This window comes from Papaver somniferum, chromosome 11, assembly GCF_003573695.1.
Source record: "Papaver somniferum cultivar HN1 chromosome 11, ASM357369v1, whole genome shotgun sequence".
In the NCBI taxonomy this organism is placed as follows: Eukaryota; Viridiplantae; Streptophyta; class Magnoliopsida; order Ranunculales; family Papaveraceae; genus Papaver; species Papaver somniferum.
Genome location: NC_039368.1, coordinates 43,077,954 through 43,103,408, shown reverse-complemented (window position 1 = coordinate 43,103,408; position 25,455 = coordinate 43,077,954). Strand labels below are relative to the sequence as shown.

The 25,455-nt window shown below is 38.4% G+C and overlaps 3 protein-coding genes across 3 annotated transcripts; all 3 read right to left on the bottom strand.

Annotated features, from left to right (window-relative positions):
• Window positions 1–4,423: 4,423 nt before the first annotated feature.
• On the bottom strand, window positions 4,424–11,501 carry LOC113322909 (cellulose synthase A catalytic subunit 3 [UDP-forming]-like). The gene is made up of 15 exons (XM_026571093.1): window positions 11,205–11,501; window positions 11,013–11,109; window positions 10,696–10,891; window positions 10,380–10,597; window positions 10,046–10,160; window positions 9,752–9,953; window positions 9,018–9,284; window positions 8,517–8,862; window positions 8,290–8,427; window positions 7,665–7,790; window positions 7,369–7,581; window positions 6,869–7,130; window positions 6,206–6,408; window positions 5,600–5,950; window positions 4,424–5,356 (listed from the first exon to the last, which is right to left on the bottom strand). Exons 2-15 carry the CDS (start codon window positions 11,022–11,024, stop codon window positions 4,772–4,774), a joined length of 3,234 nt encoding a protein of 1,077 aa, XP_026426878.1. The 5' UTR covers window positions 11,025–11,109; window positions 11,205–11,501; the 3' UTR covers window positions 4,424–4,771.
• Window positions 11,502–11,983: 482 nt separating this feature from the next.
• LOC113320369 (cellulose synthase A catalytic subunit 3 [UDP-forming]-like) lies at window positions 11,984–18,552 on the bottom strand. Its single transcript, XM_026568277.1, has 14 exons — window positions 18,377–18,552; window positions 18,193–18,297; window positions 17,817–18,012; window positions 17,502–17,722; window positions 16,916–17,030; window positions 16,623–16,824; window positions 16,120–16,386; window positions 15,648–15,993; window positions 15,297–15,560; window positions 15,003–15,215; window positions 14,463–14,721; window positions 13,672–13,874; window positions 13,151–13,501; window positions 11,984–12,890 (listed from the first exon to the last, which is right to left on the bottom strand). The coding sequence occupies exons 2-14, from the start codon at window positions 18,208–18,210 to the stop codon at window positions 12,306–12,308; spliced, it is 3,240 nt and encodes a 1,079-aa protein (XP_026424062.1). The 5' UTR covers window positions 18,211–18,297; window positions 18,377–18,552; the 3' UTR covers window positions 11,984–12,305.
• A 6,270-nt stretch (window positions 18,553–24,822) lies between these two features.
• LOC113324344 (uncharacterized mitochondrial protein AtMg00810-like) lies at window positions 24,823–25,248 on the bottom strand. The gene has a single exon (XM_026572660.1). It carries the CDS (start codon window positions 25,246–25,248, stop codon window positions 24,823–24,825), a length of 426 nt encoding a protein of 141 aa, XP_026428445.1.
• Between the last annotated feature and the right edge of the window lie 207 nt (window positions 25,249–25,455).

Below are 25,455 nucleotides of genomic sequence, written 5' to 3'. Positions count from 1 at the left end.
TCTTCTTTGGAATATCCGGGTCACATTATTACACCTGATGGAGTTTGTGCGGATCCTAATAAGATTGCCTGTATGCAATATTGGCCATTGCCTACTACTATCAAGGAATTAAGAGGCTTTCTGGGTCTCACTGGCTACTACAGAAAATTTGTGAAGGACTATGGTGCTATCACTAAACCTCTCACTGCACTTCAGAAGAAAAATTCATTTCAGTGGAGTCCAGCTGCAACAAATGCTTTTGAACAGCTCAAAACTGCCATGATTCACACCCCTGTGTTAGCATTACCATATTTTACTAAACCTTTTGTGGTTGAGAGGGATGCTAATGATACTTTGTCTTGGTGTTGTATTACTTCAGGATGGTAAGCATATTGCCTACTTCAGCAAACCATTAGGTAGTAGAGCTATTGCCCTCTCCACTTATGAAAAAGAATTTCTAGCCATTGTTCTAGCAGCGTAGAGATTGAGACACTATCTGCAGGGCACTTGTTTCACTATCAAGACTGATCATCAGAGTATTAAATACTTTCTTGAACAGAAGATCACTACTACCCTACAACAAAAATGGCTCATTAGGATGTTGGGATTTGATTATGACATTCTGTATAAGAAAGGTAATGAGAATGTAGTTGATGATGCTCTCTCTAGAATACCTGCTGATATTCTGCTACTTTTAACTGTTTAAGTATGTCTACACCAACTTGGGTTCATGAGGTTACTAGGATTTATGTGGATGATACCAACGCTAACCAGCTCATTTCTGCACTCCTTCTTAACCTCCACAAGCTTCCCTAATTACACATATAAAGAGGGAATTTTAAGGTACAAAAATAAACTCTACATAGGTGCTTGTAACAATGTCAGACTCACCCTTCTGGAGTCACTTCATGCATCTGCTACTGGGGGACATTCTGGCATATAAGCCACTTATTTGAGAGCTAAGAGTCATTTTTATTGGCAAGGGTTGATGAATGACATCTTACTATTTGTCTCTCAGTGTGACATTTGTCATAGGAACAAGAGTGATGTAACTAATTGTGCTGGTCTGCTTCAACCACTTCCCATCCCTGATCATGCTTGGCAGCACATTACTACGGACTTCATTGATGGCTTACTTGTTAGCAACAAAAAGAGTGTTATCTTGGTCATTGTGGATAGGATAACCAAGTATGCCCACTTCATTGCTCCCCAACATCCATATACAGCTGCGTCTGTCTCACAATCATTCCTCAATCAGGTATTCAAACTTCATGGCCTTCCTTCTTCCACTGTCTCTGACAGAGATAAGGTGTTTACAAGCAACTTTTGGCAAGAATTATTCAAAGCTTTGGGCACCAGTTTAAATTTGAGTACAGCTTGCCACCCTCAAATAGATGGACAAACTGAAAGGGTCAATGCCTGTTTGGAAAATTACTTGAGGTGTATTGTTGGATACAAACCTAGCAACTGGAGCCAATGGTTAGCACTTGCAGAATGGTGGTACAACACCAGTTTTCATAGAGGGTTACACATGTCCCCTTTCCAGGCTTTGTATGGGTATGTTCCTCCTCATATGGCTTTCCCTCTACTGCCACCACATCTTTAGTTGTTGTGGAAACTTATTTAAAGGAGAGAGATACAATGTTGGACATTCTGAAAGAGAGCCTTCACAAAGCTCAGGAGAGGATGAAATTATATAGTGATGCTACAAGAGTTGAAAGGTACTTTGCAGTTGGAGATTTAGTCTATCTCAAACTACAACCTTATAAACAATCTTCTGTCTTTATCAGGAGGAATATGAAACTCTCAGCTAGATTTTATGTGGCCCATTTCCAGTCATACAGAAGATCAGAGTTGTGGCATACAAATTGGACCTGCCATCCCACTCTCGCATTCATCCTGTGTTCCATGTATCTCCGCTGAAAAGGCATATTGGCGCAAAACACATTCCTTCTCACACATTGCCAGTTGTTGATGTTACAGTGGAGTTATCATGCTGCCAGAAAAGGTGCTCAAGACAAGGACTGTCCTCATTGGCAACCAGTTAGTTCGGCAGGTGTTGATTCAATGGACCAACTCGTCCCCAAAAAATGCAACTTGGGAGGATGTTTCGAATATTAAAGCACACTATCCTAGATTTATCCTTGAGGACAAAGATAATTTTCAGAGGGCGGCAATGTCATAACTTCTATCTATCATTCTGACTTCCATTAGTACAAGTGGTTGGGTGCTTCAACAATTCTGTTAGGCAGTTATCTGGGAAGTTGAGTAACTGTTGATCATAGGACACGCGTCTAGCATCAGTTAGTTAAAATTAGGGTTAATCATTTGTCTTCTTCTCTGTCTATCTAAGTTAGTAAGAAAATCCGCCTTCTTCTCTGTCTATCTAAATTATTGAATTAATAACTCTGTGGTTGCGTTCTTATGAACTAGGTTTGGCTCGATCCCTTGAGGATTTGAGATTTATCCTTCCATTTCCTAATATCTTTACCTTCGCTGACTGTCTTGTTAACTTGAAATTTCAAAACAATAAATTACTACTGGAAAAAGAAGTAAAGTTAATTGTTTTTGTGTATAGTTTCCCGTATCAATATGGTTCGCCTTTCCTCCGATCGAGTCGTGGATGTTGCTATTATGATCGCTGGATCCTGGTTGATCGCTTCTTTTTTCGTTCTTATCTACCACTTGCATCTGACATAATCTAACCTTGCACGTCTTTCCTTCGTATTTAAGAGTGATGCTACACATACCGGGGCCGGGCACCGTGAGAAATATCGTGTTTCACAGCCCCGGGGACCCAACAGGGAGAACTATAGGGGGACGACTTTTTTCTACTGTGGGACCCACATGTTTTGTTTCACGCGGTTGATTCCACGGGATTTCATTCCCGGTGGATCAAGCATTATTGCGTATTTAATGCTCTTGTCGCGTGATTCAGATTTGACCACTGACTCTGTTCATGTACTCTTGCACGTCTCACATGTACTCTTACACGTCTCACATTCTTACGGAAGTGGTAGATATCTAGGGTTTGGGAAGGTACCTTTACCAGCTTTTATTCGGTGCTTCTTTCTTTCGAGTTCATGCTTCATTCATGCTCTACGATGCCTACACGTGGCTGCTAAATATTTTATTATCACATAAATGATAGTCGACGCGCTAACGATCAGTATCTAAAGCGTGTACGCTCTCTAACGAGGATATAACACCTTGCTTTCATACTAGGAATGCAGGGGATACTCCGGTATATGCAATGTTGTCATCTCAAACCAATTAGAATACGTGTCAGGGTCCTGATAAGTGTATGAGTTGGCAATCGGGATGCTCGAGTCACAGTTGTTCCGGGTACTTTCTGCTGGAGAATGGATTATTCTGGTTGAGTGGAACGAATTTTCAACAAGGAGATAGGGAGGCAACGAACCAAGGGAGTTCTATCCCGTATATCGGGGACTTTCAGATAAAGACATTCTGGATGGTGGCAAAGAGTAACTTTTCGAGACCAGGCGGATCTCTGACACCTTTATGATCTCATCATTGTTGTCTAATGAATCCGGGGAGGGATGATGTCTGTAGGAGTAAAATACCGCACACCTATTAGACATGCGAAATAACGACCATCAGGACTGAGCAAAGACAACCGCATACAGTGCATCCAGAATGATGCAGCAGATGACGTCAGCTTAATCACGAGAAAAGTGTGAAGAGCCATATGATATTATAGAGCACGTGCGAAAAGAGTCAATGTAAGCGTGCGCTAATGACGCACGCCAGATCCGAAAAATAAGGACTTTATTAGCTGTCATCCACTATGTAAATCCCTATATAAGGGACCGAGCGACCTTGTATTGAGGGGGATCTTGGGAGAATTTAGACAGGAATTTAGAAGAGAGAAAGATTGTTTGTTCTCCAAGTTAAAGTTTTCTTGTTATTTTGTATTCAAATTAAAGATCCAATGTATGTTCTTATGAATTTTATGATGATTACTTGAGTTGTTCTATAGATTTCATTAAGGATGTGGTTGTAGGATTTTCTGCAACTACATTTGGTTCAGCATCTCAGTTTGACAACTGTTATTACATAGGATGTCGGTCAACAGTTTGGCTAGTTTGGGTCTTAGGTAATTGCAACAACAGCACAGGGTTGAGAACTTGATAAGCATTTTGTAAGCATTGCAGCATGACTGTGATGCAGAACGGCCATTCATCCCCAAAACTTTTCAAGTCTCTTGCAGCTCATTTTAGATGTCAAAGATTTTTAAGCAGTTAATCGACACAGAAACATACACATAATAAACCAGTGTTGCAACAGGAATTCCATCCACCACCCTTGATATAAAGATAACATGAATACTCCAAAAAGATAACATGAATTATAATGGATAATAGGAAAAAAATAAAAAAGGGAGACAAAAGAGTATGTAAATATTATAGGCTTTATAGCTAATGAACAAACTTGATGGCGCAAAAATACAAACACTGCATCGCAGTGTGCAAGTCCATCTGTAATTTTATAATTTATGGAAAAAAAAAGATCATTTTCCTCATACTAGAATTCAAAGTAGCGTAAACTACAAGGATAATTTTAGAACACTTGGGTAAAGAAAGAACAATTTTCTGAACTTCTAGTAGATTGAAACTACAGGGATATGTTTTGAAACACTTCGGTAAACAAAGAAGAAATAAATTTCTGAAGAGTAACAAAGAATTTTAGACTTCTAGTCTAAACCATACCTGATTCAGCTTGAGCTGCTTTTAGCCTTCAAAAATGTGTATCAAATCATAATTTTTTATCTCTAGCAGTTGATTCCACACTCTTTAACATCTGGACCAGTTACTCTGGTAGTGAAGGGATCGACACGAACCCATAACAAAGAGAAGATGGAAGCCAGAAGAATCGCCCACACAACCACAATTGTTGGTGTTCGGTTCTGACGTCCCATTAGACCCTTCAAGAAAGGATACAGATGAACAATCACCCAGAACGAAAAGAACAATTTTCCAAAAAGAGGACCCCATGATGAGTATCCACTGTTGACTGCGTAAGAGATACCGGCGACACACCCAACAAGGTTGATAATGAGCAAAGTTGTCGGTGGAATTAGTAATGTAGTCCATTTGAACAGGTAGAGCTCAGCAAAATCTCCGTCTTCATCTGATGCCTTGGAGGTAACAGTGAAATTTGTATCGATACCAGCAAGGACTTTGAGAAGACCCTGGATGACGGCAAACAGATGGGCTGAAACACCTCCAATAACCCAAAACTGTTCATTTCTCCACCACTCATCTATCCCCACACCACTCCATCTCATTTCCAATATACCAGTGGCAAAGATAGAAAGAAAGAGGGAAAGAAACCAGATACTAGCAATGTTACTAATCTGCAATCACAAAATGTCATTAAGTTATACTGATACTTGATCCACATCTTACTCTACATGAAAATCCAATGTGGCGTCAAATGGGTGAAGGCTAATGCAAAGCATTCCCAGATGCAGGGTTCAAACGGAACACTTATCGCGGAACCTACTTTCAGTTTTGATCAATACTAACAATGAACCATAATTATTAGTATTATTTCTGGTTTTGAACAATATAAAGAGAAGAACAGTGGTGTGCTTTACCTCTGGGATAATGAACTTTCCAGTGAGCAAACAGACAGCAGGCAGTGTACAGTATGCCAGAAGGGGGAGGGAAGTAATTGGGTAGATGGTGGTGTTGATGTATGCAAATCTCTCGAGCCATTTCAACCTTCCACTATATCCGTACCATATGGGGCAATGCCGACTTAGAAGAATCTCGACTGAACCAAGAGCCCATCGAAGCACTTGGTTTAGACGATCTGAAAGATTGATGGGAGCAGATCCCTTGAAGGCTGCAAGAGGAGGCATGCAGTAAATTGATCGCCAACCACGAGCATGCATCTTGAACCCTGTGAGAATATCTTCTGTAACAGACCCATAAATCCATCCTATCTGTAGAATTCATCATAGCTCGTAAGAAACCTCAAGATATGTGTGGAGCTAACTTTAGATTTTAGATAGGACATAATTTTTACTTCTACGACTAACTTCATTATGCAATGAATGATATATAAATTCTCAAGAAGACTCTGGGGATAATTTATAAGGGATTAGGTGATTCTTTTGTATTTCTACTAGTATATGGAGTGGAGAAAGAAAAATAAAAGAATTCAACCAAAGCATAAAGGGAGAAATATGAGCACCCACCTCAGCTCCCCAGTCTGACTTGTCTTCATATCCACAACTAATGACATGAATAGCTTCTTTCAGAAGAACCTCAGGAGTTGCTGAATGAGGAACACCACCGTTTTCCATCAATGTAGATGCAACAAATACTGATGATTGGCCAAACCTTTTTTCCAGGGTCATCTGAGACATAAGCAATGACTTCTCATCATCAAATCCAGAACCTGGTTTTTCAAAAAACATCAAATCACATGATTCATATTATATATTAGATTGAAAAAATAAATAACAAAACTGAAATGACCAATTTTGGTACTAAGTCTTGAAAATCTGGGGGTGGGTAGGGCCGTGGGAGGATTAGGTAACTTAGGAAGAAACCCATTGTCTGAACTGGTATTAGAATCTAGTGATGCCACAAGACAGATTAGGAATGCAAAGGTACTCCTATACTTTATGAACATATATAGTGTAAAACAGGGCAAGTGAGCCTAGAAGAGAAGGTAACAATATTTTATCACTATATATATATATATAGGTGTAAAACAGGGATAAACAAGTGAACCTAGTGAGAGAAGGTAACAATACTATAGAGAAGGTAATAAAGGAAACAGAAAATCGATGAAGAAACTCCCAGTTAAAAAATTTATCTAGCAGAAAGAAACATTTAAGAAATAACTGGCCTACCTTCAACCCCCTCTTCTATATCTTCTAGACTGAATACTGGCACAGTTGGATCCCCATGCTTGCCTGATTTCTTCTTATCGGACGTCTTTTTAGATTTGGAAGTCTTCTTTCGTGATCCACCGCAACAGGAGTTCAAAAACCCTAGTTTCTTATGTTTAGGCTTAATGGGAGGCTCATAACCATATAATGCTGTTCTGTTGAAGACACATCCTGTACCCACATAAACAGGGCCTTGGATACCATCTAAGCCTCTTAAATTGATCTGGAAACCAAAAGGAGAGAACAAGAGACCTATCACAATACTAGCAAGCAAAAAAAATGTGCAGACAAACACCGCAGTCCAGTTTATGCCGTACATGGATGCAGTCTTTGCTCTAAAACTATAAATGAATGAAACATATTGATGAATAGAAATTTATCAGCTTTGGTAGTTTTTAAATCTCAGATAAAAACTACAAATTACAATTTATAAGTGGATTGTTGGGCCAGAAAGAACTTACATCGAAGAACACGGTATTCCTGTTGGCATACCGATCATTCCTATCAATTCCATCAAATCTCTGAGGAAATTGCACATAACAAACAGATTTTCCGAGATTTGGGTCCATCATAAAACACATAGCCTCTCTCAGCGCCTTGCTGTTGTTTATGTAGTGATCACAATCAAGATTCAACATGTAGGGTCCATTTGTAAGGACTGCAGATACCCGAACCTGTTCAACAACAGTTAATATGCTTGTCCCAATAATATGACAAACTTTAGATGAGTTCAATCAGTAGGTATGTGACTACTTACAAGTGAATTCATTGCACCGGCCTTCTTGTGGTGTTGGAAGCCTGGGCGTTTTTCACGAGAAACGTAAACTAACCGCGGTAGCTCATTACCATCAATATCAAGTCCTCCACTATGACCCAAGAATACCTGCAAACAGTGACATTTTACAGTTTGAGGACACAATAGGGCTGATGGAAGTGTGACCAATCTGACAATTGCATTCTATTAATAATTAACACCAGCATACTGCATTTAAATAAGGAGAGAAACAAAACGCGGGAAAAGGAATTATGAAACTAAGAAACATATGCTGAATGATATAATAGAAAAAGAGTCCCTTCGGGGACATCTGATGATGGATGAAGGATACTGAGCGATGGCACCTGCTCCATGCTCAGAAAAGCTTGTGGCAGCAAATTTTTTTAAGAAAAAAAATAATATATAATAGAAAAAGAACACTCTAAACAGTGAAAAATGCATATTTGACACAGAAACTTCATAAGTTCATAACTATAACTATTATATAAAAAGTGATCAACTGATAAGTACACGTTTTACGAAATATGATTATTGACAATTAAGGAATTGATTAACCAAATTAAAATCTGGAATGGACTTAACAAAAAAGAATAGAAAATGTACGCACCTGGATCATTCCTGGATGATCTCTTGTGTTATTTCCAGGCCATGGTGTTCCATCTTGCATGACCCATCCTTCATCAGGGATTTTTATTGCTTTTGCAACAAGACCATTGACACGAATCTTAAATTCCTCGTACTCTCTCTGTAACATACAACAACAAAGTAAACAATGTGAGGGAGGGACAGAGTGACGCGGGAACAGAGAACAGAGGGATATATGGCGCTAGGAACCTTCATTGCTCTGCGATCTTTGACAAATGATGGATGGACTTTATCCTTCAGGTAGTCAACCTTCTTGGTGAAGTACCACTCGGGGGCTCGAGGTTCGATACTGTATTTCTTGCAGAAAGGAACCCATTTTCTAGCGAACTCAGAAGTTTCAGATAAGGCTTCAAATGTCAACATTGCAGCTCCATCATCAGATACATAACAAGAAACCTTGTCGACTGGGTAGTCAACTGCAAGAATAGATAGGACAGTATTTGCTGTGACAAGGGGAGGCTCCTTTAAAGGATCGACAGTACTGACAAATATGTCCACAGAAGCAAGTTGTGATGGCTCTCCTTCTCGCTCATATCTGTTTTACATTTTATACTTCATCAGAGCTCTAAAAAATTGGAAAGAAATGATGGGATGCTGTAGTGGCAATTCTCAATTGTGAGCAATGACAAAGACCCATTCTTCTGAAGATCAATGACACTAGATAAATAACGTATCAGAGAAAGTGTTTACCTAATAGAGAGCCTGTCAAGATAAGTCTCACGGTTTATTGGGAGCCATTTAGGAAACTGATCCAGTATCCATGATATGGCAAACCATATCTCACATATAACAGATGTCAACCACAAAGGATAGGCATTGAGCACAGGATTTGTTAAACGGTAGTGTAAGAAAATGCAAAGAACAACAAGACGCACGACAATAACCATCCGATATGGATTAATTCTCGAAGATGCAATAGGTATTTTTCTTGAAAGAGGCTGGCGCGCTTCGTCATTCCTATAAGTTAAAAAAGCAACAAGTTAACAATCGGAAACCAAGTTATTCATCAGCACTCTCAGCATGCCAATGGAGATGGAGTACATGGATAATATTACACAGAACTTCTACTTTTTATAATGCAATTGGATTGTGACTTAGATTTGCTTTTCAGACACTGATAGAAACAAGAAAATGAAGGGTCCGTGGGTGGTGTTTGTGCGTGGGTCTGCAGTTGGAGTATGAGACAGACTTTTTTGGTTTGGATTTATACAGTCGATGGATATAAAATCAGATCTAACACTGCACTTAACAAATTAAGGCCCTTGTCTCACTTGCATCATGCAAATTTTCCCGTAACGCCAAGAGGAGATAAGCTACCAAAAGTACACCCAAGATAAACTGAATATCTTTTTGTAAACCGCTAGAGTCTGGAACTTTCTTCTAAATTAAGAAAACCAAATGTAAGCAAGGGTTAGAAACTCAACAGTAAGGCATCATCCATAAATACGTCAGTGCTCGCATCAATATCTCCACCACCCCGGCCTTCAGAGGCGGTTTGAGCGGCACTCGTAGGAACAATGTTCCTCTCCTGTTTAACCTTCCACCCATCAACCCTCTCTTTCCAGGCTACATTACCAAACCCTTGTGAACCAAACTCCCTTACTGGATTTACAACCCTAACATTAGCTGCAGAAGGAATTCCCCATCAGAAGTTAGAGTAAGTAATTCAAACAACCAACACATAAATTAGAAACACTTTAGACTTGCGAATTACATACGTGATTGATTAGCATCAACTGAATATGGAAGCGAACGAATTCGCTTCCCTCCACTATTATCAGGAGACGCCGTGGAAAGACGGTCAGGAGATACCAATGACAATTCTCCTGAAACCTGAGAAATAATATCTTAGTTAATAACCACTTACTCCAATAACTCAAACTGTCGAGAGAAGTAACAACATATATACAGAGACCCTGGAGTCTACGTCTAAAAAGGGTGAACGCATTTTCAGAGAATCTAACACAGACTTGATTACAATCTACAGCATTGTGATTGCTCATCATATAATGGATGTTTCATGTACTACTAATTGAATAAATTTAGACGTACCATCTGACCACTAGTGAGCCTAGGAATATCATTATGAGAAACTTCTTTGTCATAGTTCGGAGCGGCAACATCCTCTCCTCGTCCGTAAGTCATGTGCCAGCTGAGCATCCGTTGAGCAATCTTCTGTTTTTGATCCTGATTCTCAGATGGATAACTGAAATCAGTAGCTACGTCATTTGCATCACCATCTTCTTCGTCACCACGAATTGGAGGACTTCCTGGAATTTAAATATTGCAACCCAGATCAGATTATTATATTTCTCAAACACTTTCAATGCACTCCAAGAAAAAGACATATGATCTCTGGTTAACAAACCTTTAATTTTCTTGTATTTAGTTTTGCACTGAGGGCAAGACTGGTTCCCATCTTTCCTCTCGTATTCATAACAAGGTCTACAGACCGGGAATGCACAAACATCACAAGCAACAAATAGTTGTCCATCTGAGATTCTACCAACATCATCACCACAGATCTGACAAACCTGTCCTCCTATATTATTCACATGTTTTGCCTGATTCCACATACAATTGACTCAGATTTAGCAGCATTTACATCCATTCGAATACAAAACTAGATCTGATTTGATTGCAAAAATAACTAACACTTCAACCAATGTATAACAAAATACTAACCGTGGCCTCCATTTGAGACCAGGAGATCTCTTTGGCCTCCAACGAAACTCAAAAGAGAACTTCTCAAATGCACATTCCGTCAGGGGAACAATAAAATCTGCATTTAGTACGAAATGAATTTTCACAAAATAATGAGAACTTGTGCCAAATGTTGATTCAAATTCAAAGTAATAAGAATCGGAAATGTTGTACCTTGTAGACGGTGATGCAAAACAATGAGAATCCCAGCAGATGAAGAATTTGATCTGTATCTGCTTCTTGATTCCCCTGGGAAATTTCCTTCACACTCTCCCTCTCTACTTTCTAATTTATAAAAGGAGAGAGAGGGAAAGAAATCAAAGACGAGGAAGAGACAGTTTCAAGTCCAAGCTGTAAACTGTGAAGTCCACCGACATTAGAGAGTGTGCGCAGGAGACACAAAGAGACAGTGACGTATGGTTGCGACACCGCCGTCGGTGTGAGACCAAACGATCCGCTACTGCTGCTGGAAGCCCCAAGCCCAAAACTACCTACCGGAGTATTTTAATAAGGCTAAATTTTGAACTTTTGAGTTTTGAATACGACAGTCCAACTGGACTAACTGAAATTTGTTTATCTGACGACGGTGGGACTTGACTTTGATGTGATGCGGACATGCAGGACGATTGAAAAATGTGAAGAGTGTAGTTTTTAAGGCTACAGATTTTGTATGTCTAACCCTTTTTGTAGACATTGGAACGTAACCATTAATCTAGAAGAAGGAATTTTCCATGAATTAGTAAGATATTAGATGTGTCAATTTCTAGCTCTACGAAAGTGATATGCTGAAACTTCTAGCTCTAATTTTGGTTTAAAAAGTAACTGAGTACTCCACTAATGGATACCGATCTCATCAGAAGATTCATAACTCTATTTATGCTCCATACTCCTGGCCTTCCAGTATATATCTTTGTTTTGATCTAATTTCACGGAATTCTAACAACAAAAACAAAACAAAACAAAAAGTGCAGGTTCAGGTGCTTAATTATGCAAATACAGAAGCAACAGCACAGGTTTAGTCTCTTCAATTTTTCATATGTAAATTATACAACAACAAATAACACAATCGGCAGCTAATTTCTCACTGTCCTATCTACAATATACATAATATATATTTAACTTATACTTCACAAATAAATTTTCAGACTTCAAAACCTCTTTTCCTAGTGCAGCTCGAGCATTTTAAATACTAAACAAAGTCCTGCGACTTTAAGCTTCTTAACATAGAAGAATATCAAATCAAATCCATATATCTACTCTTCTATTTTTTTTTCTCTAGCAGTTGATTCCACACTCCTTGACATCTGGGCCAGTTACTTTGGTGGTGAAGGGATCAATACGAACCCACAACAGAGAGAAGATCGAAGCCAGAAGAATCGACCATACAACCACAATTGTTGGTGTTCGGTTCTGACGCCCCATTAGACCCTTCAAGAAAGGATAAAGATGAACAATCACCCAGAATGAGAAGAACAGTTTTCCAAAGAGAGGACCCCATGATGAGTATCCACTGTTGACTGCATAAGAGATACCGGCAACACATCCAACTAAATTAACAATGAGCAGAGTTGTGGGAGGAATTAGTAATGTCGTCCATTTAAACAGGTAGAGCTCGGCAAAATCACCGTCTTCATCTGACGCCTTAGATGTAACAGTAAAATTCGTATCTATACCAGCAAGAACCTTGAGAAGACCCTGGATGACGGCAAACAGATGAGCCGAAACACCTCCAATAACCCAAAACTGTTCATTTCTCCACCACTCATCTATCCCAACACCACTCCATCTCATCTCCAATATACCAGTGGCAAAGATGGAAAGAAAGAGGGAAAGAAACCAGATACTGGCAATGTTACTAATCTGCAATCACAAAATGTCAATGAGATTTAGTGATACTTGAACCGTTTTCATTCCACAATCTTTCTATTGAAGGGGGGGATTCAAGCGTTATCCTTGATCCTCCATATTGACAAGGGCAAACACCTAATGCACTAATGTGTTTATCACCTATTTTGGTCCTAGATAATTAATTTTTATATTGAAAAGCCAGGACTCCATGATTCTTAAAGACCTAATTAAAATATATATCAACAGAACAGTAGGATAATGGTTTTAGTTACCTCTGGGATAATGAACTTTCCAGTGAGCAAACAGACAGCAGGCAACGTACAATAAAACAGAAGTGGGATGGAAGTAATCGGGTAGATAGTGGTGTTGATGTATGCAAATCTCTCGAGCCACTTCAACCTTCCACTATATCCATACCATATTGGACAATGTCGACTCAGAAGAATTTCTACAGATCCAAGAGCCCACCGCAGCACTTGGTTTAGACGATCTGAAAGATTGATAGGAGCAGATCCCTTAAAGGCTGCAAGAGGAGGCATGCAGTAAATCGATCGCCAACCACGAGCATGCATCTTAAATCCTGTGAGAATATCCTCTGTGACAGACCCATAAATCCATCCAATCTGCAGAATCCACCATAATTATTAAGAAGCCTTGTTCTTGATATCACCAAAAGATAAACGGTGTATATGGATTTTGTTAATGCGACGGAATACTTTAAAAATACAATAGAGAAGTGAAGAGTGAACAAAGAAACCGACAAAATAAGCAAGAGAAGGCAACGTTCACGCACCTCATTTCCCCAGTCTGACTTGTCCTCGTACCCACAGCTGATTACATGGATAGCTTCTTTGAGAAGAATTTCAGGAGTTGCTGAGTGAGGAACACCACCATTTTCCATAAGCGTAGATGCAACAAATACCGCTGATTGACCAAACCTTTTCTCCAATGTCATCTGTGACATGAGCAGTGACTTCTCATCGTCAAATCCAGAACCTGGATTCATAGCGAACATCAGAGACCATGAGTGACAACTTAATGCTCTACATATGTTTTTAAGCATTTGCAGCAGAACAAATAAAACGAATTGATCAATTTGGGCGCTAATTCTATCCTCTATTTGTTCCTTTAACTGTCTAAAACTAGTGGATTATAAAGGACACTCACCAGTAAAATTAAAATCATTCAGGTTTCACTATGGAGTTAAAAGTGAACATAAGGAACCTAGCCAAGTCCGCCACATGAATGTCATCCAATAGTTTCCACATGAGCTAATACTATATAACCTGATTCTAGTATTTGCAAGTAGAGGCATTTCAATTTTTCAAACCGTAACCAGTTTAAAATTAAAAAAAAAACAAGTTAAAAGAAGGTGGCACTACTAGAGAGATAGTGCCATCCCTCCCTCACACTCTAATAATTCCGTTATTCTTTATAGGTAATTGATGAGGAGAAGGGGGAGTGGATCTTTCTGATGATGACGTATTCTGTCAGCAGCACATAGATAATCATTCCTATGTTCAAAAGTATTAGGAAAAGAGAAATCAATGAGGAATCTATCAGTAATTGCCGAAAAAAACACACCTTCGACTCCCTCTTCTATATCTTCTAGGTTGAATATTGGCACAGTAGGATCCACATGCTTGCTCGATTTTTTCTTATCGGACTTTTTAGATTTGGAAGTTGTCTTACGGGATCCACCGCAACATGAGTTCAAAAAACCGGGTTTCTTATGTTTAGGCTTAATGGGGGGATCATAACCATATAAAGCTGTTCTGTTGAAGACACATCCTGTACCCACATAAACCGGGCCTTGTATACCATCTAAGCCTCTCAAATTGATCTGGAATTGAACAAGGACAAAACAAGAGAACCATTACCAAACTTGAAAAGAAAACACAGTAGCAGATAAACATATTCTAATATAATGCATACTAGAGTCTGGGAATATAAAAAGAATGCACCACACGGTGAAAGGATTCATCACTTAGTTTTGGTTGCATATACAAGCCTCACTAGGATGCACAAGTAAAGCAGACAATTGCTGATAACTGAACATACACTTGGTTGCAGACACCCTCCAATCTTATGTTTAAAGAGAAAAGCAGCCAGGGGAATACTTACATCAAAGAACACAGTATTCCTATTGGCGTATCGATCGTTTTTATCAATTCCATCAAATCTCTGAGGAAACTGAACATAACACACGCTTTTTCCAAGATTTGGGTCCATCAGAAAACACATAGCCTCTCGCAGCGCCTTGCTGTTGTTTATGTAGTGATCACAATCAAGATTTAGCATGTAGGGCCCATTAGTAAGGACAGCTGACACACGAACCTGTAGAAACGATTATGTTGCTTGTCAAATATTTATGGTCCATCTTAAGTACGTTCAGGTAGTGGATGTTGAGCTACTTACAAGTGAATTCATCGCACCAGCCTTTTTGTGGTGTTGGAAACCTGGACGTTTTTCACGAGACACATAAACTAACCGTGGTAGTTCATTGCCATCACTATCAAGTCCTCCACTATGACCCAAGAAAACCTGGATCATACCTGGATGATCTCTTGTATTATTTCCAGGCCATGGTGTTCCATCTTGCATGACCCAACCTTCATCAGGGATTTTTACTGCTTTTGCAACAAGCCCGTTGATGCGAATTTTAAATTCCTCATACTCCCTCTATAACGTAGGTGGTAAGGGCAATATTATCATAAACCCAGGAAAATAGAAAAAAAATATATATAGAGAGAGAGAGGCTCCACTAACCTTCATTGCTCTGCGATCCTTGACAAATGATGGATGGACTTTGTCCTTCAAGTAGTCAACCTTCTTGGCAAAGTACCATTCTGGAGCTCGAGGTTCAATACTGTATTTCTTGCAGAAAGGAATCCATTTTCTAGCAAACTCTGAAGTTTCAGACAAGGCTTCAAATGTCAACATTGCAGCTCCATCATCAGATACATAACAGGAAACTTTGTCGACTGGGTAGTCAACAGCAAGAATAGATAGGACAGTATTTGCGGTGACAAGGGGAGGCTCCTTTAATGGATCGACAGTACTGACAAATATGTCCACACAAGCAAGTTGTGATGGCTCTCCTTCTCGTTCATATCTGTTTTACATTTATGTTTTTTATCAGAAAAGATTGCACAGGAGAAAAAACCATCTAACACTGTAGTGGCAAATTTCAAACTGCAAGCAGTGACTATAAATTTTTCAAAATAACACATGTTTTTACCTAATAGAAAGCCTGTCAAGATATGTCTCACGATTTATTGGAAGCCATTTAGGAAACTGATCCAATATCCATGATACAGCAAACCAAATCTCACATATCACAGATATCAACCACAATGGATAGGCATTTGTCACGGGATTTGTTAGACGGTAGTGCAAGAAAATGCAGAGAACAACAAGCCGCAAAACAATGACCATCCTGTAAGGATTAATCCTAGAAGACGGAATGGCAACTTTTCTCGAAAGAGGCTGGCGTGCTTCATCGTTCCTGCAAGGGGAAAAATTAAAATAAAATGAAAACGGCCTAATGATGAGCTTAGGTACCAAGTCAAACACTACTCCTTGAAATTATAAGCATATTAATGTAAAGGGAACACCAATAAATGTTAGAGATGCCAATATATATTTAAGTATTTTTAAAGGCAAAGCTGGTAAAAGCATCAATGTCCACATTAAGAAGATTTAAAATAATAAAATTCAGATATCAGGTAATGGAAACTCAACAGTAAGGCATCATCCATAAGCACATCGGTGCTGGCATCAATATCTCCGCCTCCTCGGCCTTCAGACGTGGCATGAGCAATGCTCATAGGAACAATGTTCTTCTCTTGTTTCACCTTCCATCCATCAACTCTTTCTTTCCAGGCTACATTGCCAAATCCTTGAGAACCAAACTCCCTTACTGGATCTACAACTCTGACATTAGCTGCATAAAGAATACCCCGCAAAAGGGTAGAATCAGTATTTAAACAACACATGCATAACTGAAAGAACATTCAGACGTTTAAGTTAATTACGTGATTGGTTGACATCAACCGAATATGGAAGCGTATGAACTCTCTTTCCTCCATTATTGTCAGGAGAAGCCATTGAAAGATGGTCAGGAGAAGTCACTGACAACTCGCCAGAAACCTGAGAGAGATAATCATCGTTAGTAACTTAATACACTAGTTGTCGAAATGGGTGCTTTCTAGTCCACCATGTGGCGACATTCGATTGACTCTTCCAGGCTGAAACCCTGATAAACGAACCATTAACCCTCGTGGATCCCATGTAATGACCCGAGTGCAAATCAAGTTGAGACGTGTACTGGGCAAAAAAGTGGACTATGAAACTTGGGCTAGGAAAAAGTGTTCTCTCTTAATACATATATATTTCTGACTACCTATAGTATGTGGTGACTAAGTCTAAATAACTAAACATGACATCTTGACAACTAAGATTTGACGCTATGTGTTTATCAGTTGCTCCAAAAGCACGACGTGATGGTAGCAATCTATATTCCCGTAGGACCTAATAAGTAGTGGCATTATACTCGCCCAGTAGCTAATGCAACATTCTATAAGGGACTAGAATATTACCAAGTAATGAATTTTGACTTACCATCTGGCGATGGGTGAGCAAAGGGATATCGTTATGATTAACTTCTTTATCGTAATTTGGAGCACTAACATCCTCTCCTCGACCATAAGTCATATGCCAGCTCAGCATTCGCTCTGCTATCTTCTGCTTCTGGTCTTGATTCTCAGAAGGATAACTAAAATCACTTGTTACATCATTTGCATCAACACCATCGTCTTCATCACCACGAATTGGAGGACTTCCTGATATTTAATATCCAATTATCACGTCATCCCACAATTCAAAGTATTCAGTCCAAGAAAAACATAAATATTTTCGAGATTGAAATAAACAAACCTTTGATTCTCTTGTATCCGGTCTTGCATTGAGGGCAAGACTTATTTCCATCTTTCCTCTCGTACTCGTAACAAGGTCTACAGACTGGGAATGCACAAACATCACATGCAACAAAAAGATCTCCATCTAAAGTTCTACCAACATCTTCACCACAGATCTGACATACTTGACCCCCTAGGTTTTTCGCATGTTTTGGCTGAACAAATAAAAAATCAGCTCACTTAAGTAAATTAGACTGATTAAATACTAGATCTAAATAGACTGATCAACTGCGACATACAGGGAAATTAAATTTTAACAACCTACTACCTCGAATCTCGAACAATTACTTTAACTATTAATTAAATCTAGTATAATTCATTGCACAAATACTAACCAACCCATCCGTCGCCATTGAGATCAAAGTCACAGGACTAAATTCACTCACATAGCCACTAGATTCAACACATTTCACTCAAATTCCTCTTTGTAACAACGAAATCTGCAATTCAGAAAGAAACATTAAGAAAACAAAGAATTTGACAATAATAAGAGAATCAGGAAATGAATGAAAATTGTACCGTGTACCCAACGATCTAACAAAATATCTAATTCAACACCGCCAGAAATGAAGAATTTGTCTAGCTCTCTACTTCCACACAACACTCTCTCCCTCTAGTTCTCTAGAATGTAAACGTAAATGCTTTAAAAAGGGAGCGAAGAGATGAAGGAGGAGGAAAAGAAGTGAAAGAGATAGTAGATCTACCCCTCCCAGCTGTGTATGTATTGTGATTGGATGATACAGTGAATCACTACCACCGACAGTACAGAAAAACGTATGATTGACTTCTGGTGTACTCAAACCAAACACAAATACCAACAACAACCAAAATTCTACCTCTTCCACAGGGGCGGAACTACCTTGTGACTAGGGCTCGCTTAAGCCAGTCCTAACAAGAAAAAAAGTCATTTTTTTCAAAGCCTTTTTTAAGTTGGGCCACAATTGGTCTATGAGTTTTATTCTTAAACAAGCCCTGAAAAAAGCTCCAGCCATCCCTATATCCAATGTCTAGTTCCGCCACTGCTCTTCCACAGAACATATATTTTTTTATTATTATTAGAAAAATGCTTGTGCTTCATTGGCACTTGTCGTCTTGCTGAGGGAAAGAATCCTCTATTGTCAGAGGCCGGGATAAGTGTGTTCCACTAATTTTTTGGTTTGAGTATCACCAAGAAATGGAACCAGGATTTGAAAACCGATAACGGCATGCAAGATGCTACACTTGATCTTAATAGAGGATTTGGCCGGGGGCGGCACTGAAATTTGTTGCCCCGTAATGTTGCCGCGAATCGAACATGTCCCTGGGCAGAATTTACTAAATTGTATTCTTTCTGTTTGTGAGTACAAGAAAACTATCTTGAAGTTCAAAAATAAAGATATAAAAGAATTTCTTATTATTTAAGTTACTCAATTGGTTATACAACTCATGATTGTTAGCAAAATTGTCTTGTACCTGCTTACAGTTTTTCTATGTGTGTACTTAGTAATTACAGGCTGTATTTTACATGCTGCCTCTTATAACTGTAATTGTCTTTATCAGACAGTCTGTCAATCTCTGCTATATAAGCACAGACTTTGTGTCTTGTAATCTTTAACACAATTTAATACTACTGATCACCATTTCTACATGGTATCAGATACCAAAAGGGGAATATTAAACTTTCGCCATTAAAGTTCTGCAACTTTCTTGATCCTGTGTCCTTTCTTTTTCAATCTTTCTTGATCTATCATGTCAAGAACAACACGAAACTCACAACATTCCGCTGCAAATCTCAACACCAACAACACTACTTCAAGAAATGGTGACAATCTCGTTAACAACAACACCAATTTTCCACCATTATCACCATCTCCACCTCAACAACAACTTCAACCACAATTACCTTCTTCAGATCCACAAACTTCTACACCAAAAAAATCTGATGTATCTCAATCGGTTCCACAACAACCGCAAATTACTTCACAATTTGTTCAACAACAATCACAAATTCCTCAAAAATTTGTTCAACAACAATCTCACATTCCTCAACAATTTGTTTAACCTCAACCTTTTCTTTTTCCACCACCACAACAACATTACAATCAACATTTTGTTTATCGTTTTACTCCTTTACCTTTTCCAAATGTCTTTATTTGTTTCGATAAAACTCGATGGATCTAACTTTCTAGTCTGGAAAGATCAATTATCTTCAATCTTGATAAGCACAAATTTGTACGGTTTCGTTGATGGTTCAATTGAGTCTCAACCTCAATTCTTGATCCATAACAATGTTCCCGTGGTTAATCCAATTTATATTGAATGGCGTACTTTGGATCAATTTGTCGGTTCTTGCATCAATGCAACCATTTCTCCTTCACTTGCTACGGAACTATTGGGGAAATCTACAGCTCGTGATAAATGGCTCCATCTCTCGAAGATCTTCACTCAGCAATTCTTTGCTAGAAAGTCTCAACTACGAGGTCAACTACATTCCATTATAAGAGGTAATTCTTCTATTTTTGATTATCTGCATCGGCTCAAATCCATTTCTGATTCTTTAGCCGAAATTGGTGAACCTGTACAAGATGATGATTTGGTTATGTACACTTTTTCTGGTTTTGGGAGTGAATATGCTCATTTCGTTATTACTATTCAAAACCGTGAAGTTCCCCTTTCTTTTGCTGAGTTAAGATCACGCCTTATCAATCATGAGCAGTGGCTCAAAGAACATGACAATGCAGTTTATTCACCTCTTATAGTTGATCCTAGTAATTCATCCTTCTTTGTGCGCAAGCAACATAATATTTTCAAAAAACCACAGTCTGCATCTTCTTATCCACCCAAACCTTTCTCTTATCCATCAAAACCTCCTCCTTCACCTTCATCTTCATCAAATGATCCTCCTCCTGACTTTATTTTCAAGAAATGAGAGTTCAACCCTAACCTGACTGTTGATTATAGTGAAATTCCTTGTCAAATCTGCAACACGAAAGGTCATCTTGCAAATAGATGTCATTATAGATATGCACCTTCAAGAAACAGCTCTCCTCCAATGCAAAGAACATTTGATGGTATTGAGACAACTTCTCCTTTTCATCATTTGTCTCATGTTGAAGCAATGACATATTAATCTGGACCTTGTGAGTCTTCTACAGCACACACCGGTTATTGGAGCTGTAATGATCAAGGACCAATCTGGTTACCTGACTCTGGAGCCACTAGTCATATGACCAACAATATTGTCATCATGACTGATATTGAAGAATTTACTGGTGATGAGAAGGTGATGGTTGGTGATGGTAAGCTCTTACCAATTACTTTAGCTGGTTCAAGTGTTATAATTCCTTCTAATGGTGATACTTCATTTGATTTACATAATGTCTTATATGTTCCATATATTAAGCACAATTTACTCTAAATTGCAAAGTTTACTCTTGAGAATAATTGCTCTTTTGAATTTTTTCCATGGGGTTATGAAATCAAGTCTCTTCCTAGTATAAAGGTGTTGGCCAGAGGACCTATGCATCGAAATTTGTATCATATTCAGTCCTCTGCACTCAGAAGAAATGTTGTTCTTCCTGCTTCAGTTATGTCTACCTCCAACATTGTTGTTTTTAGTTCTTTACTGGATTTTCCATCTATGTGGCATCAAAGACTTGGCCATCCAAGCTCTACAGTTGTAACCAAGCTTCATACTGCAGGTGTTATTCAACTATCCAATAAAGTGTGTGAGTCGGTCTGTACTTCCTGCCAACTGGGCAAAAGTCACAGTTTACCTTTTTTAGTTTCTCCTACTAAGTCTAGTCAGCCATTAGCTCCTGTGCATCGTGACATTTGGGTCCTGCACTTAGTTTGTCTCATTTGGGATTCAAGTACTTTATTGTGTTTGTTAATGATTTTAGCAAGTATAACTGGATATTTCCAATGAAGTGTAGATCTGAGAGTCTCAATTGTTTTATGTTGTTTAAATCTTCAACGGAAAATTTATTGGATCTCGAAATAAAAGAATTTCAATGTGATGGTGCTTGTGAGCTAGTTAAAGGACCATTTAGACATTTTATTGATTCTCATGACATTACTTTAAGGATATCTTGTCTTAATCTTCATCAGCAGAATGAAACTGCCGAAAGAAAAATTATCCTTCAATGCTTCTTTACCCAAAAGGTTCTGGTTTGATTCTTTCTCCGCTGCAACTTATCTCATTAACATAACACCTACCAAATTATTGCAGTACAAGAGTCCTTTCCAAGTGCTTTTTGGTAAAGATCCAGATTACAAGTTTCTCAAAGTTTTTGGTTGTTTGTGTTTTCCAAATCTTGCTCATTGCAGACAAGATAAGCTTAGTCTAAAAATATGTTGCTTGTATCTTCTTGGTTATAGCTCTTTTCATAAGGGGTATAGGTGTTATAATCCTGTTTCCAAGAGAGTATTTACTTCTGTTAATGTTGTCTTCAATGAAGAAGTGTTCCCTTTGAGATCATCTCATGTCACAGTGCCTCCTACTACTTCAACCTCAGTTGCTGCTTCATCATCTTCATCAGGACATCATCCTCATGAGCTCAATTCATCTTTACTTCAGTCCACCCCTGCAGATATCTCAGGTTCTATACCAGTATCATCTCAGCCTGCAACTGAAGTTCCTTTACCACAACTTGAGGTACCTATTTCTCCTAATCCTATTTGCACTAGATTTAAATTTGGATTTCATAAGAAGAAAAATTTAGGACCCAATTTTGTTGCTTATTCTCATACAACCAAAGCTCTTAATGTTATTCTTCAAAAGAATAAGTTGACTGCTCCTAAAACTTTTAAGGAAGCTGCCAAGAATCCTAACTGGATTGTATCCTTGCAAGAAGAACATGATGCTTTGTACTCCAATAATACTTTTGAGCTTGTCCCCTATAAACCTAGTATGAATGTTTTTGGTTGCAAATGGGTTTATAGAACTAAATTGAAGTCTGATGGCACTCTATAAAGGTTTAAATCTAGACTTGTATCAAAGGGTTATCATCAAGTTGATGGAGTAGATTTTGAATAAACTTTTAGCCCTGTAGTCAAAGCTACCACTATCAGGTGTGTTCCCAGCCTTGCATTAAGTAACAATTGGCCTATTAAACAACTTGATGTTTCAAATGTGCTTCTACATGGTGATCTCAATGAAGAAGTCTACATGGAACAACCACCTAGTTTTGTCTCAGCTGATCATCGATCTTATGTGTGCAAACTCAAAAAGTCTTTGTATGGACTTAAACAAGCTCCAAGAGCTTGGTATGACAAGCTGAGATCTTTTGTACTTCACTATGGTTTATTTAGATCTGCAGTTGATCATTTTATGTTCATTTTTAGACAAAAAACTACTAAGATGATTCTTCTTGTCTATGTGGATGATATTATTTTGGTAGGATCTTCAGATTCTCTTCTTTCAGACATTATTTCTTCAATGAAGATAAATTTTGCTATGGAAGACTTGGGTGCACTCCACTATTTTCTTGGTATTGAAGTTGTACTGCAATCTACTTCAAACTCCATGTTACTTACTCAGACAAAATATTCTTTGGAGCTTCTCAAGAAGTTGGATATGATAGAATCCAAATCTTGCAAAACACATGTTGCACAAGGTCAAAGAGCTTCTCTTTATGATGGCACTCCTCTCACAGATCCTGCTTACTATAGATAGATTGTTGGCTGTTTACAATCTAACTCTCACTAGACCAGATATAAGTTTTGGTGTTAATTATATTTCTCAATTCATGCATCAGCCAACCGATGCCCATCTGCAGCTAGCCAAAAGAATTTTGAGGTATGTTAAGGGCTCTCTTAGTTCAGGTATTACTCTTACTGGTGGTAATTGTTCTACTATTACTTCTTATTGTGAAAGTGATTGGGCTGGCTGTCCAGACTCTAGAAAATCTACAGCTGGATATTGTGTTTTTCTTGGCCCAAATTTAGTAGCTTTGTCTTCTAAAAAGCATCCTACTGTGTCTAACTCTTCCACATAAGCTGAATATAAATCCCTTGCAGTGGCTGCTTCTAGAGTTAGATGGGTTTCTTATCTTCTTCATGAGTTACAGGTTGATTGTCAATATCCCTGCACTATTTTCTATGACAATGTAGGTGCTGGTCATTTGGCTAACAACCATGTATTTCATGCTAGAACTAAGCATGTTGAAATTGATTATCACACTGTCAGGAGTTTATTAGCTACTTGTTTTCTTCTGGTTAAGTACATTCCAACTATACTTCATCTAGCAGATGTCTTCACCAGAGGGCTTTCCAAGAGTTTATTTTCTACATTGCAGTCCAAACTGATGCACTCTACTAATCCTCAGTTTGAGGGGGGCTGTTAGCAGTATTGTCTTGTATTGTCTTGTACCTGCTTATAGACTTTCTATGTGTGTACGTAGTAATTCCAGGATGTACTTTACAAGCTGTCTCTTATAACTGTAACTGTCTTTATCAGACAGTCTGTCAGTTTCTGCTATATAAGCACAGACCTTGTGCCCTATAATCTTTAACACAATTTAATAATACTGATCACCATTTCTACAATGGTATATATAGAGATCAATATAGGAAAGACCTATAAAGTAGGAAATATATTAAATAAGGTGAGTATTTATCCTAAAAATAGAATGCAACACTCCCCCTCAAGTTGGTGCGTAGATATCACACATGCGCAACTTGTCCAGAAAATTTAAGTACTTCTTACTCGATACTGAGTGAGTAAGGATGTCAGCAAGCTGATTTTCAGAACGAATCGACGGAAGCTCAATAATCTTCTTGCCCAGCTTCTCTTTGATGAAAAATCTATCAACCTTCACATGTTTAGTACGATCATGTTGTACATGATTATGAGCTATATCACATGCAACTTTATTATCACAATACAAAAGAATCGGTTCCTTAACAAGAAACCCCAAATCCTTGAGAAGAAACTTCAACCACAAAGTTTCACAAATACCGTTCGCCATACCTCTAAATTCATCCTATGCACTTGAACGTGAAACAACATCCTGTTTTTTGCTTCTCCATGTAACTAGGTTACCCCCCACAAAGGTAAAGTAGCCCGCAGTGGAACGTCTTCCATCTATTTCTCCTGCATAGTATGAATCTGTATATGCCACAATTCTTCGAAAATCTTTATTTTTAGAGAATAAAATCCCTTTTCCATGAGCAGACTTCAAATATCGCAAGATACGCATAACTACATCCATGTGTTGCTCGCCTGGATTGTGCATAAATTGGCTAACAACAATAAGTGCATAAGCAAGATCTGGACTCGTGTGAGATAGATACATCAATATTCCCACAAGTCTTTGATATATTCCTTTATCAACAGGTACTTGATCAGGCTCAATACATAGTTTCACCCTTTCTTCAATAGGTGTATGGACTGGTTGACATGCTGACATGCTGACTTCTTGTAATTAAAATCAAGTATTTATTTTCTTTGTGACAAGAAACTCCCTTACTAGATCGAGATACTTCAATCTCAAGAAAGTATTTTAGCTAACCAAGGTATTTCATTTGAAATTCCTTAGACAAGTAGTTCTGTAGAGATCTTCTCTCTTCTGGATCATTTCCTATCACCACCATGTCATCCACATATATGATGATAG

Excerpts from the sequence above, each read along its gene's own strand:
- LOC113322909 (XM_026571093.1), bottom strand. Across the intron at positions 10,161-10,379 it reads GGCTCACTAGTGGTCAGATG|GTTTCAGGAGAATTGTCATT; the intron begins GTACGTCTAAAT and ends ATTATTTCTCAG. Across the intron at positions 5,357-5,599 it reads GAAAGTTCATTATCCCAGAG|ATTAGTAACATTGCTAGTAT; the intron begins GTAAAGCACACC and ends TTGTGATTGCAG.
- LOC113320369 (XM_026568277.1), bottom strand. Across the intron at positions 17,723-17,816 it reads CGGATACAAGAGAATCAAAG|GAAGTCCTCCAATTCGTGGT; the intron begins GTTTGTTTATTT and ends ATTAAATATCAG. Across the intron at positions 15,216-15,296 it reads CTGGTGCGATGAATTCACTT|GTTCGTGTGTCAGCTGTCCT; the intron begins GTAAGTAGCTCA and ends TCGTTTCTACAG.
- LOC113324344 (XM_026572660.1), bottom strand. The coding sequence starts at position 25,248 with ATGTCAGCATGTCAACCAGTCCATACACCTATTGAAGAAAGGGTGAAA.